At 45.0% G+C, this 24952-nt stretch overlaps 2 protein-coding genes across 2 annotated transcripts in view; both read right to left on the bottom strand.

Moving 5' to 3' along the window:
- Positions 1 to 2995: 2995 nt before the first annotated feature.
- Pdss2 (decaprenyl diphosphate synthase subunit 2) overlaps positions 2996 to 24952 on the bottom strand; it is a 244630-nt gene continuing 222673 nt past the window's right edge. The window contains exon 8 of the mRNA XM_052751549.1: positions 2996 to 3814. Within this exon, the coding sequence (XP_052607509.1) occupies positions 3656 to 3814 (159 nt within the window). The 3' untranslated portion in view covers positions 2996 to 3655. The remainder of the gene's footprint in view (positions 3815 to 24952) is intronic.
- Positions 21691 to 22322, bottom strand: LOC128118708 (interferon-induced transmembrane protein 3). The gene has a single exon (XM_052751550.1). The coding sequence runs from the start codon at positions 22242 to 22244 to the stop codon at positions 21831 to 21833; it is 414 nt and encodes a 137-aa protein (XP_052607510.1). The 5' UTR covers positions 22245 to 22322; the 3' UTR covers positions 21691 to 21830.

The following is a 24952-nucleotide window of genomic DNA, read 5'->3' as shown; positions in this document are numbered from 1 at the left end:
TCCCCAGCCCTAAATCTTCTTTCAAATTCTTCAGTTTAGGGACAGAGAGATGGCTGGGGGGTTAAGAGTACTTACTGGATTTAACCCAGCCCCCACATGGCATTCATGGTGGTCTGTAACTCCAGTTTCAAGGAAACCAGTGCCCTCTTCTTGTCTCTGTGGGCACCAAACAGACAGGTACCGCACAAACATATTTGCAGCCAAAATACTCATGCAGGCAAAACAAAATGAAATATTCTTCAATTTGAAAAGATTGCTTTTGGGGCCAACAAGACGGCTCAGCAGGTAAAGTCACTTGCTTCTCAAGGCAGGTAACCTAAATTCAATCCCAAGAACCCATGTAAAAATAAAAGGAAGCCGGGCGGTGGTGGCGCACGCCTTTAATCCCAGCACTCGGGAGGCAGAGCCAGGCGGATCTCAGTGAGTTCGAGGCCAGCCTGGTCTCCAAAGCGAGTTCCAGGAAAGGCGCAAAGCTACACAGAGAAACCCTGTCTCGAAAAACCAAAAAAAAAAAAAAAAAAAAAGAAAAAAAAAAAAGAAAAGAAAAAAAGATGAAAGGAAAGGCCAGGTTATGTAGCAAAGCCCTTGAGTCCCAGCACTGGGAGCCAGGGGCAGGAGGATCTCTGTGAAGTCATTTCAAGAGGCTGGTGCAGAGAAGGACTTCATGTTTGCTTCATAAATCTTTCCAAAAGGCTGGTACTGGTCCAGATGTGCGGACTCAGTCACCAACAGCCTGTTGTGAGAGTTAACTGGAAGGTTTTTTAGAGACAGTCTGACTATGTAACATTGATTGGCTGGAACTCACTGTGTAGACCAGGCTGGTCTAGTCACAGAGATCCGCCTGCCTCTGCCTCTGGAGTGCTGAGATTAAAGGAGTGTGCCACCACCGCCCGGCAAGAAGGTTTTTTCTAAAGCTGGAGGAAGACAAAGAGCACAGAGAAGGGTTTTAGGCACAGGAAGAAGTGAGCATGTACGGCCAGTAAAGAAGAGAGCAGGGATTCCAGAACAGGATGCGGGGCTGGGAAGCCGGCTCAGCAGGGAAGGGCATTTTGTTGTTGCAAGTATGAGAAGCTGGGTTCCTAGTCCAGCACTCCTGTAAATGGCTGGCTGTGTTCATGCACGTGTCTGTAACTCCAGTGTGTTATACTGGGAGCGGGGTGGGGGGGGAGATCCTGGGAGACAGGTGGATCGCAGTGCATGTAGATAGCACTTGGGAGATGGAGCCAGGAGTACCAGGAGTTCAAGGCCAGTTTGTGATACAGGAGACGCCATCTTTTTTTTTTTTTTTTTTTTTTTTTTTAAGGAGGGGACAGAATAGAGGTCATAGAAAGCAGAAAGGTGGGTGTTGAAACAAGAATCCAGCATGTCACATAAGGCAGACGGAATGGTAGGTTACATGTGAGGAGGCTATGTCAGAAGCTCACCATTTAGCTCCCTGTCTTCTGTCAGAGGCCCTCAGGGTTCCCCTTTCCTCCTCTGGATCTTCTTTCTGCAGCACATTTACTAGATGGTCAGAAAAGGTAAACTTTTGTTTTTTTTCAGACAGGATCTATTTAGTCCTTTGAACTCACTCTGTAGCCTAGCCAGGCTGCCTCAGCCTCCCAAAGTGCTGGGTTCCAAGTGGGGCCGCTCGAGTGTGACACATAAACTCACAAAGTCAAGCAAACCTGGGAGGGACTTTGTCCTTACCTCGTTTAAGCTCACTGTATAGAGGAGGACATTGAGGTGAGAGGGAGTGGCTTTTGAAAGGCCGTACAGTGAACTCGATCTGAGGCATGGCGCGGCTCCCTGTCTTGTGGAGCCACCCAGCTGCATCCAGACTCCTCCTTGTGGAAGTTACTGATTAGAACCCAGTCAGAGCTATAGTACTGGAGCCATAGTTACTAATTAAGCCAAGTTCGCCGAGAAGAGCCATTCCAAACAGAGTGGAATGCTCTATGACAATCTAAGGACTACAGAACGAGGGAGTGTAAGCCATTCAATTATCATGGAGCCCACTCATCATACCTTAGCCTCTGTAGGCTCCACTTTCCCCTCACTGCATGCCACATGCTGGGCCTGGACGAAGCTTTTGGGAGGAAGAATTCAACTCAAATAACTCCCCGAGCGTCTGAGTGAGGTGGGTAATACAATCTGCTACTGTGCTGGCTGTCTGCAGATAGGGCTGTAATTACCCACACAAGCAGGATGGCAGCTGAGTCTCGGTAGAGATCATTTATGTAAACTCAGCCCTCTTGTCAACGGCATCCTCATATTGCATTGTGCAAACCACAGAAACCAGCTCCCGTGAACCACGCCGAGGCAGTGTCCGATTGCAGCCTGTGCGATTTCTTCTGTTCTTTCTGCAACTCAGGGTCTGTGGCTCAAGACCAAACGGTGACATTCTGAGGTTAAAACAGAACTCCCAACCAATGAAGTCCCACCACAATAATTACATTCCTGAACGCTGTAAAAACCAGAGGTAGTCTCTAAATCAGTGTCATAAGTGAATACACTATATTTGAAATTAAAAAATTGGCCTTTGAAATGTGTCTTGCTTGTTTTTTGTGGTTTTTTTTTTTTTTTTTTTTGAGACAGGGTTTCTCTGTGTAGCTTTGGAGCTTTTCCTGGATCTTGCTCTGTAGCCCAGGCTGGCCTTGAACTCACAGAGATCTGCGCCTGGCTCTGCCTCCCGAGTGCTGGGATTAAAGGCGTGTGCCGCCGCCGCCGCCGCCGCCGCCGCCGCCGCCGCCACCACCACCACCACCACCACCACCACCACCACCACCACCACCCCCACCCCCCCCACCCCCGCTGTCTTGCTTATTTTTGAGACAAGGTTTCTCTGTAGCCCTGGCTGTCCTACAACTCACTCTGTAGACCAGGTTGGCCTCAAACTCAGAGATCCACCTGCTTCTGCCTCCCAAGAGTTGAGATCAGAGGCGTGTGCCACCAGGCTTGGCTTGAAATGTGCCCTAGACTTGATCTTTAAGAAAGAAAGGCAGACAATTTCTGATACAATTGAATCAACACCTGGCAACATTTTAATATCCAACTTCAAGTATTTGGCAACTTCCTAACATTTTCCTCATCTCTCCCAAATCTGCTAAAAACCACAATGCACAAGCCTCTCACATTATACCCACGGAGACATGATTTTGAGACAGCAGCAACGCCTATTTTCGCTTGACTCGTAAAAGGATGATTCTTCACTACAATGGACTGGACTGGTCATCAGGTTCTGATGTGTCCTCGCTGGCTGGCATCCAGTGTTTCTCTTGACACCTGCAGCCTCCAGCTCGCTCTGTCCTCTTCAGAAGGAAAACCACAGCCATCGCCCTGGCGCCATCCCCGGCTTGGTCCAGTCAATAAGGGCTTATTTCCTGTCCATTTGCTGAGGTCACAGAAGTGAGTCTCATTAATTATTTCTGTCGCTGCAGCCTCAAGTGTGCTCTGGCGTGACAAGTGAAAACTGTGTGACCTTTTTTCCTTCTCATTTTGTTTGTAGTGGTTCCAAAAAGATAGATTCATTAAGTAACCGTGATAAAAGAACAGAAAAAAAATACTTATATTTTAAAAATCATTAACATCTTAGTTATTTCATCACAAAGCTCTCCTGTCCACCCCATTCTCTGGGATTTCAGCTAAGGAACAATAGTGTCTTTTTAATTTGGTGTCATGAAAATCTGGTCACAGCAAACACAATGTTTTCTAAAGCCGATCTGGCCTCTGAGGGAGGGAAGCTCTCCAGGGCCTCCAGTGCCTTGTTTCCATGGTAACGACACAGGTCAATAGCTGAAGTCACACCTTTGCCAGCTTTGATTGCTTCTCGCAACTGTTAAGAAATAAAAGCACAATAAGTCAGTTTTTGGTTGTACAGTGAGGACTACAATTTAGCTGGGGTATGTGTTGGGAACAAAGGCAAGGACAGATGTGAAGCCAGTATTTCTGCACGGAGGAAAAAGGCCATCACTCCAGGCCATCTCAGGCACCGTCCCCAGGGCTGCAGGAGTGTGCTCCAGAGGAGCATGCTAGGCTGCAGTCAGCCCAATCACATCTCCTCCCACACCCTCCCCTTGATCCGCTGAAGGGGCCATGCTGGGAGGGCAGGAGAAGGCCAAGCGGGGACTTCTCTGGCATTCGGAATTCAGCGGCCTGATGTTTCATTCCAGGAAGCCTCCTCTAACATCTTCATGCAAACTTAGATTAAAACAGTAACAGACAACAACCAAAACCTCATGTTGACACAGTAATCGAAACGAAAATTCAAGGAAGACATCTATTACTAAATCTGACTATGACTTATTTAAAACAAAAATACTTTACTTGGAAAGAATGAAACAAAGCATTTTTGTGAAGAATAAAATAAACTCTCACTACCCAACAAACTGACTCCAGTTTCTCTCTGTGATTGTAAGAAAGGACCGAGGGCTCAGGAGGAGGGGCCCTCACCCTTAATCCCAGCACTTGGAAGGCAGAGGCAGGTGGATTTCTGTGAGTTAGAGGCCAGCCTGGACTACATGGCCAAACCCTATTTCAAAAACCAACCAACCAACAAAAACAAAAAGAGGGGTGTAGATCTGGCCCAGCGTGTGCTGCTCCTCAGAGGACCTAAGTTCAGTTCCCGGCACTATGCCGGGCGGCTCCCAACAGCTGTACTCCAGCTCCAGGGGATCTGGCTTCCACAGGCAACGGCCCTCCTGAGTACAGACCCATGCACATAACTAATGATAAAAAAAGAATCAAACAAAATGATTACGACTTAGGGCTGGAAAAGGCTCCATCTTTTGACCTTCAATTACTATGCCCCAGTGTGATAGTCTTATCAGTGAACTCTTGGAAGGTATCTCTCATTCCTTCAGTCAGGCACCAGGCAGCCCAGGCTAGCTTACCAGAGGCTGAACCCTAGAGCCTGGGTGGGGCCAGGTACAAGACTCCATCTATGAGTCATGGAAGATGCATGCTACTTACGGCTGCAGCAAGGAACTGTCCATGCGAATTCCTCTAGGGCTTTCCCTCTGGCACTGGGGACAGCCACATAGCAGAGATACTCTTCAGCCTCGATACCTGAGTCACAGCAGTGAGTCCTGTAAGACTCTCCTGCCTGTGACAGATGTAGACATTTTCTTTTTGGGTTTTTTTTTTTTTTTTTTTTTTTGAGACAGGGTTTCTCTATGTAGCCCTGGCTGTCCTGTTACTCACTCTGTAGACCAGGATGGCCTGGAACTCAGACAGGCCTACCTCTGCTTCCTGAGTGCTGGGATTAAAAGTGTGTGCCACCACGGCTCGGCTCTGATGTGGACATATCCACTGATGCCCTCATCATGGGCCCTCATCCATGCAGCTCCGTTGGAGCTCTGATTTATGCTTCATTCTTTTCTACTGTGCTACTGGGGAATCTCATCAGCCCCCAGCTAGGTTATATTTCACAACTACCTCCTAAAGAGCTTTCCCAAACCATCCTGCACTCCCATACTCCATCCACCATGCCACATTGCCAAGAAGATTTGCAATTTATACTATACTGCAAATACAGTCTTGTCTAAAATCTGTCCCTACCTTCCGACGGCCTTAGCAGTCCAAGCTGTTCCAGGAGAGCATCAGTCCTTTTCCAGTCTTGCTCTACCTGGCTTCATTTTCTCCCGTCCTGCCTTTGCTCACGTGTTAAGGGGAATCACTTGCATTTTCCAGAGCTGACATACCGGCTCTCCTGGGGTCATCTTTCCATGTGTAGTAAGCCCCCAGATCTCACCTGGATGGAAGGCCTCTGCTATAGTATAGGATGATGGCACTAGGAGCTAGCTGCTCTTCTTCCTCTAGGCTCCCAGATTATCCTGTGTACTCCTGGAGCACAGTATCATTACAGTGTTGTGTTTTCATTTTATCCTCACTCACTGACTTCCTTGTGAGACTTCAAGCTACATACTGCATAATTCATGAAACAGGAATAAAAATATATGCTGGTTTATTATTCTAATTATAGAATCAAGAGGTCAGAGGTCCAGAGAAACTCGGTGACGCAGGATAATAGATGGAACTTAGCAAAGCTGAGATCAGAGGTCACATTTCTGATTTTCAGTTTTTCTTATACCGTGCGCACATGCACCCGTGTGTGTGTGTGTGTGTGTGTGTGTGTGTGTGTGTGTGTGTGTGTGTGTATCCACCAAATCATGGATGATGAGATCAGGCTCTCTCCTTCTACCTTTATGTGGATTCTGGGGGTCAAACTCATACCAAGCTTGTGCAGCAAATGCCTTTACCTTCTAAGCCCTTTCACTTTTTGGGGGGCAGGGGCAATATAACTTTGCCTGTCCTACTCACTATAGTCCTTGTCTGCCTTACACTTCAGCCTCTCCCAAGAGATGGGATTACAAGCACGTACCACCACGAACCCGAGGCTGCCTTTTCTGATGCCACTCCTCCAGAGCCACTACTAAACTTCAGATTCTGAGCACCCACACTGAGAGTATTCCAGCCTAGGTTTCCCTAGTTCCCTGCCAATGACTGAGTGCACAGTCAGCTTCAAGTCTCTATTGTAGCTTTGCCGTTTGAGGGAAGCCCCTCAACTGTTCTCAGCTCCGAGTGAAGATCGTATCAGTTCCTCGGGGGAGGGTTAGGGGCTTCATGAGAGAGCACAGATCATTGGGTGGTGAAGTCACTTTTCAGCTCAGCCTATTTAGCTCTCCTCCGAGGCCTCAGCTGTTGTGGCCTAGGCCATTCCCCCTAATCAGATCAGATCTGTTTGGGTCTGATACACAGTAACCTCAAAGGCATCTGGACTCAGATCCTGAAGACACTTAGTAGGTAGAGTATGCCACCATTCTTTATCGGCAATCTCCTTGGACCTAAGTTGGACAAGTCAATATTTTAAATTCTAGGCCGGCAACTGCAAGCCTGTGGAAGTCTACAATAATTATGCTGAATTTCTAAGAACTCACAGGGCACCTACTGCATGTAAGAGCGGAATGATCCTTCTCTGCTCATGGATCAGGAACTAATTAAAGAGAAACTGAACCGCAGCAACACCAAGGCAGTCATGTGGAGTATAGGTGCAGGGCAGGACAGCTAACGCTCACCAGGAGGGACTCCAGAAAGCCTTGCAGAGTGGGCTTTAGTGAACAGGTGCAGGGGCAGGAGCAGCAAGAGGACTGTAGGGAGAGAGCAGCAGAGGGCAGCAGGCAGGGTGTGCGGGGAAGGGACACAATTGAGAAGGGCACAGCTAGGAGAATCGGTGTCGGGGACCCAGGGCAACTCTGAACCAGGCTAGACATTTGTATTTCTTCTTCTTCTTCTTCTTCTTCTTCTTCTTCTTCTTCTTCTTCTTCTTCTTCTTCTTCTTCTTCTTCTTCTTCTTCTCCTCCTCCTCCTCCTCCTCCTCCTCCTCCTCCTCCTCCTCCTCCTCCTTCTTTTCTTCTTCAAATTTTAATTATAAAATATTTCAAAGGTACAATGCTGTGTATGGTACTGCCTGCCTGTAATCCAAGCATCCTGGCACTTTGGAGTTGGAAACAAGAGGATCAGAAGTTCAAGGCTATGTAAGTGGGGGGAGGAAGGGAGGGAGACAAAAAGGGAGAGGGGAGAGAGAGAGGGAGAGGGAGGGAGACAGAAAGGGAGAGGGGAGAGAGAGAGAGAAGCTGCAGGCAATAGTATGCTTGTAAATCAGCTCTCCATGTAGTATTTGAAAATTTCTGTGGTACAATATGCCTATCATGGTTGATTTCAAGCTGCCATGGGGCATGGGAATCACAAAATTCTTAAATATTTAATAATCACCATTAGGACTGGGCTTGGGCACATTCTTGGCAGCAGGACGCTTCGCCCTGGTTTTCACTTGTATCTCCAAAGAACGTTCTTTCACATAATCACAATACTGTGATCTCACTAGTAGAGCTAAATAGCAACATCTTCAAAATCATTTTGTTACTTATTGTTATTGTGTGTGTATGTGAGAGGGAACATGGGCCCGTGCATGCCACACTGTGAATGTGGGGACCAGAGGACAGTTTCAGGACTTGCTTCTCTTCTTGCTTCATGGGCTCTGGAAATGAAACTGGTCTCAGGCTTCCAACAAGTGCTTTTACCTGCTGAGCCCCCTTGCCAGCCCTGACAGTGAACTAGAAAAGTTAGATAATTCCTTGTTATCTTGGATTTAGTTCTTGTCTTAGCCTCAGCCCAGTATTTATTTATTTATTTTTTCCCGGAGCTGAGGACCGAACCCAGGGCCTTGTGCTTGCTAGGCAAGCGCTCTACCACTGAGCTAAATCCCCAACCCCATCAGCCCAGTATTTTTAACTCAAAAAGAAAGCGTGTGTGGGTCTTTTGTCTGCATGTACCACACTCGTGCAGTGCCTGAGGAGGCTAGAAAAGGGTGTTGGAGTCACAGACATTTGTAACCGCCACCATGTGGGTGCTGGGAGTTGAACCCAGATCCTCTGGAAGAGCAGCCAGTGCTTTTAACTGCTGAGTCATCTCTCAAGCTCAGCCCAGAGATTTTTGAATGAAATAAAGAAATTAAAAAGGAAGGACCTGACTGCTCCTAGGTTTGGCGGAGGAGAAAGTTTATTACAGATATGAGGGAGAGCATAGCCAGAGGCAGGGAGGGACATCTGGGAGAGTCCAGGGTGAATATGGCACTGACCTAGGCCATTTGAGGAGAATGGGGACGAGAGAGGAACCGCTGACCAAGAGGGGTGGCCTGGGCCAAGAGACTGGCATAGCCAAAATGGCTGCTTTATATAGGGGCCAGAGGAGCTGGGGGGAGGGAAGGCCACTGGCTGGAGAGAGTTCAGGGTAGGGGGAGGGTATGCTAGTTAGGAAGGCCCTGTGAGGGATGCAGGGAGACCCTGGAGCCAGCGTCTGCGTTGTTAATGAGTACCTCAGTCCTCTGTCCCAGGTTTGAGACCTAACAGTTTTCAGTCTTCTTTTTTTTTCACACCATGATCAAAGTTCACCTATTACATTTGTCTGCAATGACATTTTTGGCTTTTGTTTGCTTCTTTTGAGATAGGCTCTTACTAAGTAGCCTCTGGCTGACTTTGAACTTGGAAAGATCCTCTTGTCTTTGCCTCCCATTGCTGGAATTACAGGCATGTGCCACCATGCTCAATTTTGGAACAATATTTTAGTGTTTTTATTATTTGATCCTTGTCTGTTTTTCTTTTTCTTTTGGAGACAGTTTTGTTATGCATCCTGGTGTGTGAGCTAGTTTTCTGTCAACTTGAACAAGCTCAAGCTGTCTGGGGAGAGGACCCTCAGGTGAGATACTGCCTCCATCCAGACGCCCGTAAGAACTCTGTAGGACACTGTCTTGATTAATGATTGACGTGGGTGGCTCAGTGGTGGTGCTGCCCCCGAGAGGGTGGATTGAGTGGTCTAAGAAGCAGGCTGACATGAGCAAGCCAGAAAACAGCATTCTTTCATAGCTTCTGCTTCAGTTCCTGCTTCCAGGTTCCTGTCCTGAGTTCCTGCCTTGACTTCCCTCAGTGACAGCATGTGACCTGAGAGTTGTAAGAAATAAACCCTTTCCTCTCCAAGCCGTTTTTGGTCATCACAGTAATAGAAGCCCTAACTAAGCGAGGCTGTCCTGAAATTTGCTCTGTAGGCAAGGCTGGCCTTGCACTTCTCCTAGTGCTCTTGCCTCTGTCTTCTGGGTACCAGATTGTAGGCGTGGGACATCGCTCCCAATGACACTGTCGTTTTAAAAGAATGGGCTATGCTGTAGAATATTTTTAAAATAAGTTATTTTTATTTTCTGTGCACTGGTGGCCTGCATGTGTGTCTGTGTGAGGGTGTCAGATCCTGGAGTTACAGACAGTTGTGAGCTGCCATGTGGGTGCTGGGAATTGAACCTGGGTCTTTTGGAAGAGCAGTCAGTCCTTGCTGTAAAATATTTTTATGTTGTAAGATATTTTGTGAACTTTATTTTACTTTTGAGACAGAGTCTCATGTAGTCTAGGCTGGCCACCAACTCACTGTGTAGCCAAGGATAACCCTTGAGCTTCTGACCTCCCTGTCTTTACCTTCTGAGTGCAGGGATTACAGGCCTATGCGCCACCTGCCTCCTTTATCGAACCCAGGGATTCATACACGCTAGGCAACTGTTCTTTCAACTGAACTACACTTCTAACCCTCCTGTGAACTTTACTGAACCAGGTTCAACTGAATATGTGATGCTAGCTATACAGCATTTAATCTTTAGTCTGTAGACCACTTTCCCTAGAACGTTCAAACTTTAAATTCCATTCTCCCCAGAGCCCAGGGTGGAAGGGCAGAACTAGCTCTCAAAAGGTGTCCTCTGATCCCAACACGTACACCCTGGCACACATATGCCCACACATATCACAAGAGATAGTGTAACTTTAAAAATTATGAGTAAAATGTTCTTTGAAAAGATACCTTAATTTGAGCTTTAAAAAGCTGATAAGATTCACATAGGCAACTTTAAAAAGCAGATGTGGGCACATGCTTTTAATCTTAGCACTCAGGAGGCAACAGGACCAGCTGGGTCTGCATAGCAAGTTACAGGCCAGCCAGGGCTATACAGTGAGAGCCCATCTTAGAAAAGAAAGAAAAGCTCAGATGCCACCAGCTGTAATCCCAGCATGCCGGTATCTTTGTCTGTCTGTCTGTCTGTCTGTCTGTCTGTCTCTCTCTCTCTCTCTCTCTCTCTCTCTCTCTCTCTCTCTCACACACACACACACACACACACACACACACACACACACACACACACTCTCTGCAGGTGCCAAGGTCCCACTCACAAAGATGGAGTTGAAACCTGAGAAACACTTCCTAGATCACTCCCTGTTGTAGAATATTATTTTAAGGTGTGTTACTTCTGTTTATATTGCATTTGTTTAACTCTGTGAAGCTGTGTTACTGTGCCTGTGTAAAACACCTGATGGTCTAATAAAGAGCTGAACGACCACTAGCAAGGCAGGAGAAAGGATAGGCGGGGCTGGCAGGCAGAGAATATATAGAAAGGGAAATCTGGAGAAAAGAAAGAAGAAATGAGAGAGGAAGGAGGAGGACTCCAGGGGCCAGCCACCCAGCCACACAACCAGACCTGGAGTAAGAGTGAAAGTAAAATATATAGAAGTAAGAAAAGGAAGAAGCCCAGAGGCAAAAGGCAGACGGGCTAATTTAAGTTAAGGAAAGCTGGCCAGGACAAGTCAAGCTAAGGCTGGGAATTTATAACTAAGAATAAGCTTCTGTGTGATTTATTGGGAGCTCGGTGGTGGGCGCCCCAAAAGAGCAAAAACAACCAACAATACTTTGGCATCCAACATAGGGCCCGGATTTCCATGTAGGGCTTAAGAAAGTTGGAAAAAAAAAAAAAAGAGGATACAGCTCCTTTAAGAGTTTCTGCCCACTGGCAAGCCCTTGAACAGCCAGTACATTAAGTAAGGACAAAAAACTAAGTAAAAATGCCTGCCACAGTGCAAGCATTGGCATTCTAGAGCTCTAGGAAGGCTGAATGCAGTTCCTGGTCACCTACCTCTGACTGGGCCGTGGGTTTTAGGCTTGGCTTTCAGGACCTGAGAAGGGGCGGAGCCAGCAGAGAGCCGCTCACGGAGAATCAAAGTGTAGATTAGCAGTTTAAAGGATTGCTCACATGGTCAAAAAGGCTAAAAGATATGCAGGAAAAGAGGTCCAGATGGAAAAAAACCTCTAAACAGGTTACAGTGTGTTTTACACTTAAGAAAGAAAAAGGATATAGTCATAGAAAAAAAGTGAATAGTTTATAAAATAGTCTTTAAAGAGAGAGTAAAAAAAGGAATAAGCCATGTAGAGATGGGAAATATGCAGGGAGTATGGATCCTGTATGTTACTGTGTTAATTCTGAATCTTTTGAAGGCTGATGGGCACGAGACAGCTGCTGACAGACGTGGGATTGTGAACAGGACTGCAAAACTGAGCCAAGCTAGACACCTTAGGGATGTCTTTACAAAAGAAGTAAAAAAAGGACTCTTCAAATGGAAATAAAAAATTCTTTGGAGTTTTGTTCCCACAGGAGACGAGAGGTTATGGATTCCTTCTAGAATGAGATGGATCAGATTAGATCAGGGAAGATCTCCCGAATCTTGACAGGTGATATCTATCAACAAAGACTATAGCTGGTCTTCCCAGGACTTGGTCATACCTCAAAATTTTCTCAGGGATCCCTGGGGATGCCTTTGTCCACAGACAGCAGGAAGCATTTGGAGAACACAACATCCACATTCCCAAGAGGGGTGTGGGAGGCTTTTGGTTATTTGGTGGGTTATGGATGTTTCTTATCATTTAGGGGAATATAGGAATATAGGATAAAAAGATAACTATTAATCTCAGATATTTTGCACTGGCATGGATTTTGGTATATTAATACAGATTTAAGGTAATTTTTGTTACAACATTATGTATATGTTTCTACTCTTGTTTAAAGGATTTTGTATACTGATACAAATTTAAAGTTAATTTTGTTACACTGTATATGTATTTCTATTCTTGTTTGGGGTATTGTGCTTATGCAGGTGATTTAAAACTGCAATGTGTGAAGGGTTAGTAGTTAATCTATAATAACCAAACTTGTAGCACATTAGGTATGTTTTCTAGGTTAAATAGGTATATTTTAGATAGATAAATGGTCTTCAAACACTTCAAAGACCTATAGAATATGGCATTTAAAATGTTTTGTTAAGGTTTTTCATGATAATGAGATACATTTATCTGCTCCTGGCAACACTAATTTACTTCAGAGATGATGGGCACTGAAGAAACTGCTTATGTAGTTTGCTTTCCTTGTGGTAAGGTTAGCCACTAGGCAAAGAAACTGCTCTTTCCTTTGAATGTTGACAATGTGTTGTGCAGACTGGACATGCAGGACACACAGGAAAGTGACCGATGAACTTTACCAAAACAAAGCAGAACAGTCCTTCAAGGTTCCTGCTTCATAGAAGAAACTGTCAGACATTCTGCAGGACACAGAGCAAAGTGATTGACAAACTTTGCCAATATAGGTGGGAGAGTCTTTGATATTTCCTGCTTCATTGAAGGGTCTGCCAGACCCTATGAGACTGTAGGCTGAAGATGGATGCCCAAATCTTACAGAGGAACTTTGGGTGATTTTCCACGCAGCCAGATGTCTCTGTCATTTCTAGAGTTTTTGGAAGTTGTCTGCAATGCACTTTTTGTTTACTTAAATAATAATATATCCTTCTGGGGTCTTTGATGGAGTTGAAGACTAGAGAGTTATAGTTGCAGTTTTCCTTAGATATGATAGAAAGTAAATTAGGTATAAAATTTTAGATTTACTAAGATAGGATAGATTATGGAGTATTTTCTTTAAATTTACCAGACACAAATGAATTAAAATTCAGTACATTGTGAATGTAATCTTTACTTGATAATTGTTCTTACTGTATATAGTCTTACTATGTCAAAGTTAAAACCTTTCAACTCCCTCCAGGGATTATCCTAATTTGAGCGCACTTTACTTCATGGGGCACTTATTTTGGGTTACTGTGTTTTATTAATTTTGCTATTGCCTAGGCTGGCCTAGAGTTCCTCGGTTCATATGATTCTTCTGCCAGTCTTCCAAGTGGCTGGGATTATAGAGATGGCACCTGGGATTATACCATACGACACCTGGTAAGAGCACAATAATCACCTATGTGCTGGTAAGATAGCTTCAAAAGGTGTTTGCTGTACGAGCCTGGGGACCTGGGTTCAACCCTCAGGACTGAGGCAAAGGTAGAAGGAGAGAACTGACTCAGCAAAGTTGTCCTCTGACCTCAACATCCACACTGTGGTACATGTGCCCACACGTCATGTACATATCCGTGCACAACAACAACAAATAAGCAGGTTTTTAAAATTCAAAAACCAATTCTGTACTTCTGGCTTCACGCATATTTTGACTGGCCAAAGCAAAAGCTGACGGACAGAAAGCGATTTGGTTCTAAGGCTTGAAACCACTCTAGACACAGGATACAACACAGGAGATATGACACAGACACATATACAACACATACACACATACAGTACACACACACATATGCAACACACACACATACAGTACACACACATATACAACACACACACACACACACACATACAAATACAAAAAGGCAACTTGAAAACCACTCTCGACACAGGATACAACACAGGAGATATAAGACACACACACATATACAACACATACACACACATACAAATACAAAAAGGCGACTTGAAAACCATTCTAGACACAGGACATACAACACACACACACATCTATAGTACACACATATATATACAACACATACACACACACACACACACACACACACACACACACACACACACACATATATATATATAACACACATAAATACAAAAAGGTGGCTTGTCAGTCTGTTTATTTCTCTGATACAGCACTTATGGGCACTAAAATAATTAAATCTAGACACCAACCTTATAATTGTGGAATTGCAGTCCACCTGAAATAAATTAAGCAAATCCCCTGCTAGAGGATCCAATTAAAGACATGCACAGAAAGAGAGGAGCGGGAAAGGTGAAGTGCATTCTTACTTAACATTTATTAAACACCTTCTGAGCAACACATGCTTTTGGAAGCTAGGGTTCAAGTTCTTTTAAGACATTAAAGAAGTTGCTGGTTATGGTGACCCCCACGTCTCTAACTCTAGCACTTGGGAGGCAGAGGCAGGTGGATTCTGTGAGTTTGAGGCCAGCCTGGGCTACATAGTAAGATCCAGGCCAGCCGGAGTTATACAGTGAGACCTTGTCTCAAAAACAGGCAAAAAAATCCCTCAAAGTCTCCAAGGGGGGGCTCCTGGCAGGGAACGTGACTGGTTACAGAGGTGGAGGCAGCAGCCATTCTGCTCAAGAACACCAGGGAAACAACACCCTACCTCCTATCTCATGTTACCAGAGAGGATACTGGGATGAGATGCCAAGTGATGTAGACAAGAGCCCACAGAGAACCAAACAACCAGTCAACCAACCTTCCTTCCTTCCTTCCTTCCTTCCTTCCTTCCTTCCTTCCTTCCTTCCTTCCTTCCTTCCTTTTTCAGACAGGGTCTCATTCTGTAGCCCAAGCTGGATCGGACCTGGCATCAATCCTCCTGCCTTAACCTACAAGGGCTGGAATTACATGCAAGCCACCACCCCTGGTCAGAGAATTTTTTCATAGGGTTTTCTATGTAGTCCAGGCTAGCCCTGAAATTATGGTTCTCCTGCCTCAGATTCCCGGGACAGAATTCCAGGCTGTGATGATAACCCTATTGATTAGAAAGTAGGAACACTTTTTGCTTACTTATGGCCACACAGTTGGATAGAGGGGTGACGAGCATCTTGAAAACAAACAAAAAGCATGTCCTCTTGACGCTAGAGGTAAGCCAGGCATGGTGGACTGCATCTATAACCCTAGTACCGAGGACGTACTGAGTATGTAGTGCTATGTAGTGTATGTGGGCCAGGCTGCACTACACAGGAGACCCTCTGTCAGAAACCAAAGCCCAAACCAAACCAGGTGACCATCATTATAGTTTCAGACACAAGGCGACAGCTGAGAAGGTACAGTGCAAACAGATCAGCGAAGCACCATCTAGGGTCATGAGCAGGAACAGGCCCAGAGAGGAAGAGCTGAGAAGCCAGGGCTCAGCAGCAGCAGCAGCACTCCCCGCCTCCCTGTGGGGCATGGCTGGCACGTGCTCTGTACACAGCCCCAGGTGGTGACTGGGCTCTCCCGGATTTGCAGGCCCTGGCAGAGGAGAGGGCCACAGCTGTACAAACCGAAGACAAAATTGTCTGCTGGACACAGCCAACACAAACCAAAACACTCCTTTTCCTTTTTGGGTAGGCAAGGCTGGCCCTGAACTCCTTCTTCCAACCCCCGAGTGCTGAGATTGTAGGTAGGAGCCTCCACACCTGGCTTTCTGATTTTTTTGTTTTTACAGCAATCCCCCTACAAGTCACACCTAAGAATACTGGTGTGTGCCGCCATGCAGGGTGCTGTAAGTGGCTTTAGACATTTTATTATTGCTCTGTGTGTGTGTGTGGGGGGGGGGGGGGCATGAATGTGGGTGCGTGTTTGTCACAGCCGTGTGGAGGTGCGGAGGAGGACTTTCAGGAGTTGGTCTTCTCCTTCTTCACCGTGGTCCAGGGGATCCAGTTCAGGACACCAGGCCTGGGAGGCAAACGCTTTTACCTGATGAGCCATCTCACCAACACCGCTGACAAGCCTTTAACAATTATGGTTTTGTTACAGCATCTAATGAGTTTAAGAGAATTATTATTAAATATTAATAATATTATAATTATTAATTATTATGAACAGACAGACGGAGGGGGAAAAGCATGAGGGTTCTGAGGAGAGTTCAGGCCCGCCCGAGACTAGAGATGCACAGCACGGCCAGGTTTTTGAAGAGACTCAGAGCCTCTTTGAAAATTTTGTATTGTTAATTGTATGTATACTAATTGTATGTTAATTGTGTATATATACATGTGTCTGTTAGAATGTGCACATGAGTGCAGGTACCCACAGAGTCCAGAAGAGGGTGTCAGAACCCCTGTGACTGGAGTTACAGGTGTCGGGAAAAGCACCCAGGTCCTCTGCAAGAGCAGCGGACTGTAGTAACTGCTGGGTCATCTCTCTGGTCCTTGGTGAGGGCTTTAAAGTATTGTTCCAGACAGAAGAACATTCAGAAACAATCTGCCGTTAAGGCCAACTTTAGAATCCCACAGGACTTGACTGATGGTTGAGAGGAGTTGGGGGTTGATGACAAAAACCAGGATTTAAAAGTGTAAAGTCCGAGGCAGTCATGGTAACATGCACTTAGTTCCAGTACCCAGGAGGCCGAGGGAAGACAATTCTGAGTTTGGGTAAACACATAAACAGAGCCGTGCCTACTGTTTTCTGCTCAACAAACAAACAAACTGACTAACAATAAATGAATTAGGGGCTGGAGAGACGCTCAGGGTTAAGAGCACTTGCTCTCCCAGAGGACCTGAGTTTGGATCCCAGCACCCACGTCAAGCAGCTCACAACTGCCTCTTACACTATCAGGGGTCCAGTGTCTGCTTCCAGCCTCTGTGGGCACCTGCACACACATGCACGTGTGTACAAGTAGAGATCTACCATGTACATATAAATAACAGTAAGAAGTAAATCTAAAAAAAGAGAAAAAAGACTAAGTAGGAACCGGAGAGTGCTGAGTGGTTAAGAGCACCCTGTGGTAGCTCACAACTATTGGTCATTTCAATTCAGGGAATCTGACACGCTCTTCTGACTTCCATGGACACCACCAGGTACACACATGTGGTACACATGCATATACGCTGGCAAAATACTGACGTATCTAATATACAAAAAAGTAAAATAAAAATAGAGTCTGTAAGCTGAATAAGAACAAGAAGTAGTCTCTAGTATTTGAAATGATAGATCTGCTATTAACGGAAGACAAACAGGAAATAGAACAGCTATGGAGCAAGTTGAAAACTGTAAAACTATGGGTGGAAATGGTGGCACACACCTGTAACCCCAGCACCCGGGGAAGCGTGAGGATCAGAAATTCAAGATCATCCTTAGCTACACAGCAAATCCAAGGCCAGTGTGGGCCACATAAGACTGTGGAAGGAAGGAAGGAAACAGACAGACTGAAATATACACTCGGAACACAACCCTTAAAGGAGACACTGTACATTCAACCAGCCAGTCCCAGGTTGTTAAGGAGGCCTTGGCTGCAACTATGAGCTTGGGATTCATTTTCATCTAGCTTCTGCATCTGTCTCTCTCCAAGACCACCCATTCCCATCCTGAATATAACATTAGACCCCAAGACAAGTGACTGTGGGTCACCCAGCAAGCCTCTCCCTCACCAGCTTTGTTCACTTCCTAAGAGGCTCCCTCCACCTTCCATCTCCACCCAGGGCACCATCACAGGTGTCCACCCACTCCACTCTGCTCTGTATGTAGGGAATGCACATGAATGTCCTTCCCAGCTACTGAAGGGCTGTGAAGACTCCCAAGAGGTGATGAGCAGCTGACTCACGTCTTCAAGCAGGGACAAAAGTGAAGGGGCACAATGGCACTGGGATAAGTGAGTTTATGACAAGACTCCAGTGATGATGAGACAGAGGGCCATGAATGCTAGGAAGACAGCCATTTCATTGTCATGGTGTCCCCAGCAGAGGTTCATTTTCTTAGAGCAGAACCCAAGCCCTTGTAAATATCAAGCTCACACTTTTTCACTGAGCTACACTGCTACCTACTCTTATCTCCAGGGTTGGGAGGGAGTAAAATGGCCTACTGAACGAGAACTACAAATTGAGATCCAGCCACACTTCACAGTGATGGGCAGTGATTCGAAGGCAGTGCAAGAGGAGGAGAGGGACAGTGAGAGCATGCAGCATCCCATGGACAAGCCAATCATAAGCCATTCAAGACTGAGAGGCAAACTGGGGCTTGGGCCCCAGGCACCGCTCCCGTCACCTGGGCTGTTCTTTTCCCCCACACCCCAGTGCCACAGAGAGTGCCTCAATGTGGGAGAGAGTGTGTAGTCCTGTTAAAGATTGCATAAAAAACGCAATTTTGAAACAGGCATTGAATTCTCTAAAGTAGCTGAGGATGACCTTGAACTTCTGGATCCTCCTGCCCCCACCTCCTGAATGCTGAGTTTATAGGCATGCACCACCACACCTTTTACTTTTATTTTTAGATTTTATTTTTCCTGTATATGGATGTTTTGACTGCATGTATGTCTGTGTACCCCATGCATGCCTGGTGCCGTCAGAGGTCAGAGAAAGGTGTCTGACCCCTTGTGGCTGGTATTACAGATGGTTGTGACCCACCAAGTGGGTGCTGGGAATTGAACCCAGGTACTCTGGAAGAGCAGTCAGTCCTCTTAACTGCTAAGCCGTCTTTCTAGGGGATTGAGCCCAGGGCTTCAGCATGCTAGGCAAACACTCTTCAAATTGAGATATATCCTCAGCCTACAATCAGTCTTTTGTTTATTTTAAATATCATTATTGTGTGTGACATGTGTGTAGTCTCATGCACCATGCACACATATGGAGGTCAGTCTTGGGGCTGGTTCATTCATCTTTACGTGGGTTGGGGATCAAACTCTGATTGCCAGCAAGCCTCTTTAAGCAATGAATGAATACCTTTTTTGGGGTGGGGGGGCATTTGACTCTTAGCTTCAGAAATAGCAGTGATTTTAAAGTTTTAATTTTGGAAACTCAATCCTTCATGGCTAAGTCAGGGTTTGGTAAAGAACATGATAATACAGACTGGAACCTATGAGAGGAACATTTGTACTGCAGATGAAAACAATCTCTAGTGCCAGGCTGCCAGCACTCAACGCTGGCTTTCTTTCCTTTACCACATCTCTATGAGCTACTTAAATGAAGATGAAGGGGGAATGCATATGGAAATTTAATTTTCAAGATGTCACACTGCCAGAGAGACAGCTTACAAATGGACAACATCAAGATCGGAATGGTTCTGACATGCTGGACAACAAACCACTGTTAGTCAATGAAACGTTCAACCGTGCTAATGGTATAGCTGTGCACCTGGGTTTAAATAATTGTAAAAGCAAAAACTTTGATTTGGCAGGGACTCATAGAAGGTCTCAGAATCTCTGAAAACTACATTCTTTATCTAAGCCAAGACCATGTTGTAGATATAAAAGGTAAATGCACACTTTGTAAGCACTACCAGATGGTCCTGTCCAAAATACAGGTGTGGATGGTCTCACTGCTGTCTTTGAAAGTTAACTTAAATTTAAAAGCGATGTTTAAGCTAGGCATGGGAGTGCATACCTTAATCTCAGTACTGGGGGCTGAGGCAAGGCAACCACGTCAATAACACAAGGGCATTCTCAAATACTACAAACACTAACATTAATACAGGGAGACCTGGATTTGTTGCTTTTCTTTTGCTGTGATAGAACATGATGATGCGTGGAACTTGTAAAAGGAAGTATGTTTTGGCCTGAGTTCCAGAGGGGCGTCCATCATGGTGAGGGAGGAATGGCAGGAAGCTAATAGTCACATCTGCAAATACAAGCATGGACTGAGGTGGGGCAGCTTACGGACTCTCACAGTGCCCTCCAGCAGTGGACTCCTCCAACAGTGCCACACCACCTCTCCAAACAGCACCGCCAACTGGGGTCACGTGTTCAAATCCCCAACCCAGTCTATGAGAACATTCTCAGTCAAGCTATCACTCCCTTTTAAAACAAACAAAACAAAACAAAACTGGGTCTTGCCGGGCGGTGGTGGCGCACGCCTTTAATCCCAGCACTCGGGAGGCAGAGGCCAGCGGATCTCTGTGAGTTCGAGGCCAGCCTGGGCTACCAAGTGAGTTCCAGGAAAGGCGCAAAGCTACACAGAGAAACCCTGTCTCGAAAAACCAAAAAAAAAAAAAAAAAAAAAACAAAAAAAAAACTGGGTCTTATAGAGTGGCCTAATACTAGCTACCTGAGGAGCAGAAGGACTGTACCTCCAAGGCCAACCTATGCTAATGGCTGGCAGACATATTAGTAGGTAAAGGCACTTGCTGCCATGCCTGATAACCCGAGTCTGACTGCTGGACCCACACAGTGGAAGGAGACCCAAATAGTAAAAGGAGACAACCAACTCTTCTGGGTTGTGCACATGCATACTCTCCTGCTGTGGGATAACGCTTTTGTACACTGGTACAAAATAAAACGCTGATTGGCTAGTAGCCAGGCAGGAAGTATAGGAGGGATAAGCAGACAAGGAGAATTCTGGGAAGAGGAAGAGCAGAGTCAGGAGATGCCAGCCCGCCATCCAGGGAGCAGCATGTAATGAATGGCACACAGGTAAAGCCACAGAACATGTGGTGGCTTATAGATTAACAGAAATGGACTGAGTTTAAATGTAAGAGCTAGTCAGTAGTAAGCCTGAGCTAATGGCTGAGCAGTTTTAATTAATATAAGCCTCTATGTGTTTACTTGGGTCTGAGCAGCTGTGGACCGGGTGGAACACAGGAAAACTACAGCTACAAATGGCACCAAAACGTGGGGCAGGAGTTTCCACCTAAAACCTGAGAAAGCTTAAAAAAAAAAAAAGATTCTAAAACGGAGCTAAAAACAGCTTTCTAGTCGTCCCTCTCAGGCCAGCCACAGCCTGCGGGCTTGAGCGACTCTATGGCGGGTTTGTGATGTGTGGGCTTGACCTGCAGCATGGCTGCAGATTCCTGCCACAGTGGCATCTCCAAGCAGCACAGTGCACTGCATCATGACAGATTTAGCTTTTGCTAGTGTACACACACACACACACACACACACACGTTTCTGGGCTACATGCTGATGGATGAAAACAGACTCTCTGCTTCCCATAGTTGGCGGTGAGCCTGGTTCCCAGGGCTGGTGGTAAACGTACCACAGCCATGGGGGGAAGCTGAGGCTGCAGAGCCAGCAGCCAAAGCTGCCATCTCAGTCCTAGTAATGCTGCAGTTTAAAGCAATAGATTCACAATAAGGCAGATTCAGATGGAACACGACTTTAAAAGGTTTACAGTGTGTGCAAAAATGTACGTAGGCTTGGAAGAGAGAAGAAAATGAATATAGACAGTTATATAAAGAAATAGTTTTAAAAAAATAAAGTCTTTAAAGGTAGTATAAAAAAATAAGCCACGTAAAGATGGATATTACACAGAGAATCTGGATTGTGTTGTCTTTGATTTTTTTTTTTTTTGTAGTTACCATGTGCACTTTATTGAATCCACTGTGGACAGGTGTGTGAGTGTTACATCTGTATATAGCGAGGGGTAAAGGGGCCAGGAGGAAGGTAGTTATGGATGGTGGAGTAAATGTCAGGACCAAAGGCCAGAATCCTCTGTTAAGTGTAGAGACGACTAGCAGAAAAAACAATGCAGAGGACAGCCACGATGGTAATAACAACCGTGAGGATGCTGAGGACCAGGGCGCTGATGTTGAGGCACTTGGCAGTGGAGGCGTAGGCCTGGGCTCCAGTCACGTCACCCACCATCTTCCTGTCCCTAGACTTCACAGAGTAGGCATAGGCAATGAAACCCAGGCAGCAAAAGTTCAAGAAGAGTGTGTTGAAAAGGGACCAAACCACATGGTCAGGCACAGCGACCTCTCTGGGCATGTTGATCACGGTGGTTCTGACAGAAGTTGAGCCATGGGGTGCTCCCAGCTCAGCCACCTCATATTCTTCCTTGATTCTTTCGTAGTTTGGGGGATGTCCCCCATTGGCGGCAGTCACGAAGGCTTGAGAAGTGTGGTTCATGGTGTGGAGCAAAACCAGCAGTGAGGGGTAGAGGATGAAGTGCTCTGTGGGTCCGCCCTTTCTCCAGCCGTCTTTGATATTTTTAATTATAGAAAGACATTGATTGTAAAGGCTGCTAAATTAAGCCAATATGTATATTTTAAAGGAATTTTGACTTCAAAATTTGAATCTAAGGATATGTTGCTTTGGAAAGGAGGCTCTGTTTTTGCTTCCATAGGAAGCAAGCAGCTGTGGATTTGTTCCAGGTGGATCAGATTTGATCAAGCCAGACCTCCTGAACCTGAACAGATGGTACCTATCAACAAAGGTTATAGCTGGTCTTCCCAGGACTTGACCATTATCTCGAATTTTCTTAGGATCCCCATAAGACTACCAGTGCCCCCTATCAGCAGGAAGCAGCCTAGAACACTACGTCCACATTTCCAAAAAATGGATTATGGATGTTTGTCTTTGTTTAGGTTGTTAGTTACAAATTGTTATTGGTCATAGTTAATATCTTTCTAAAAGAAAAAAGGAGGATATGATATAGAAATATAGGATATAGATATGATAGGATGAAAGGGTAGATTATTGAATCTACTTTTAAAGAGCAACAACTTGTTTGAAATGTTTTACATTGCTATGGATTTGAGTTTATTGATACAAATTTAAAGTTAATTTTGTTATACTGTATGTATATTTCTATTCTTGTTTAAGGTATTATGTTTATGTAACTCATTTAAATTGTAATGGATAATTATGAAAGACAGATTAATAATTAGTCTTCTCTGGTAGTCAAACTTTTAATTATGTTAGTTAATTCTCTACGTATACAAAGATGTATTTCAGTTAGGTAGGTAATCTTCAAACACTTCAAAGACCTACAGAATATGGCATTTAAAATGTTTTAAAAACTTAGACTTTCTGGACAATGAGACATGTCTGCTCCTGGCAGCACTGATTTACTTCAAAGAGAAAGATGGGCGTTGAAGTTGAAGACACTCCATATGGAGTTTATCTTCTTCTTGGCAAAAATAGCCATTTGGACAAGAAACTGTTCTTGCCTGGACTGCCTGACAAAATGTTGTATCAACTGGACATGCAGGACCCATGGGAAGGTGACCACTGAACTTTGCAAGGTGAGATGGTCCTTCAGGTTCCTGCTTCACAGAGGAAACTGCCAGACATTCTACAGGACACAGAGAAGAAAAAATGACTGAGAGACTCTAGGCCTGTGGGCTGAAGATGGATGCCCCAAAGTTACAGAGAAACTTTGGATTACTGTCCCAGGCAGGCAGCTGTCTCTGTCATTCTAGAGTTCTGGAAGTTGCTTACAATGCATTTCCTGTTTACTTAGGTAATATTGTAACCTTCTGAGGTCTTTGATATAGTTGAAGACTAGATAGTTATAATTTTCCTTAGTTATGATAAAAGTTAAGTTAGATATGAAACCTTAGACTCACAAATACAGGATAAATAAAATATTTTCTTTGAATTTGCCAAATATAAATAGACTAGATATTGTAACTGTAATTCTTGCTTGATAACTGTTTTGCTATATATAATTTTACTATGTTAAACTTAAAACTTTCCTTTTTAAATAAACAGAAAAGTAGAAATGCTGTGGGATAAAGCTTTTGTACACTGGTACAAAATAAAACGCTGATTGGCCAGTAGCCAGGCAGGAAGTATAGGTAGGATAAGGAGATAAGGAGAATTCTGGGAAGAGGAAGGCTGAGTCAGGACATGCCAGCCCACCGTCTAGGGAGCAGCATGTAATGGCACTCAGGTAAACCCACAGAACACATGGTGACATATAGATTAACAGAAATGGACTGAGTTTAAATGTAAGAGCTAGTCAATAGAAAGCCTGAGCTAATGGCCAAACAGTTTTTTTGTTTTTTCTTGGTTTTTCAAGACAGGGTTTCTCTGTGTAGCTTTGCGCCTTTCCTGGAACTCGCTTTGTAGACCAGGCTGGCCTCGAACTCACAGAGACCCGCCTGGCTCTGCCTCCCGAGTGCTGGAATTAAAGGCGTGCACCACCACCGCTCAGATAAAACAGTTTTAATTAATATAAGCCTCTGTGTGTTTACTTGGGTCTGAGTGGCTGCAGACCAGGCGGGACACAGAAAAACTTCAGCTACACTCTACCCCCATGAAAGGCCAGAAGTCTGGACAATTTGGTGAGACCCTGTGTAAAATACATTGAAGTAAAATAAGTGAATATATTTTACAAAGCAGTTAAAACTTTTTTTTTTTTTTTTCAAGACAGGGTTTCTCCATGTAGTTTTGGTGCCTGTCCTAGAACTCACTCTGTAGACTAGGCTGGCCTCAAACTCAGAGATCCTCCTGCCTCTGCCTCCCGAGTGGTGGGATTAAAGGCGTGGGCCACCACTGCCTGGCTAAACTCTTACAATATGAAAAATATGGAGTAATATCTAACATACTCACATTTTAACAAGCCCATCTATGCTTTTGTGAATTAAATGATTCTGCATACTATCATAGGAGCACATGATATTGGGTTTTGAGTCACTCTATAGTCTGCACTGTAACCTCACGACAAACACTATGCTGGCTATTTAATTAAAAGGAATACCCTGGGACAAGAACACACATACCATGGAAGTATCACACAGTGCTGGGCTGGGGTATCTCAGTGACACATAAACTATGTGCGAGTGATTTTGGGTTTCTAGGACTGTACTTGGGTTTATCTTTCTCATCAA

This window comes from Peromyscus californicus, unplaced genomic scaffold (genome assembly GCF_007827085.1).
Source record: "Peromyscus californicus insignis strain IS unplaced genomic scaffold, ASM782708v3 Scaffold_22__1_contigs__length_63687245, whole genome shotgun sequence".
Classification (NCBI taxonomy): Eukaryota; Metazoa; Chordata; class Mammalia; order Rodentia; family Cricetidae; genus Peromyscus; species Peromyscus californicus.
The sequence above is the reverse complement of the archived record's forward strand: the minus strand, read 5'-3'. Positions and strand labels throughout refer to the sequence as shown.

Coding starts and splice junctions, on each gene's coding strand:
- LOC128118708 (XM_052751550.1), bottom strand. CDS start 22,244: ATGAACCACACTTCTCAAGCCTTCGTGACTGCCGCCAATGGGGGACAT.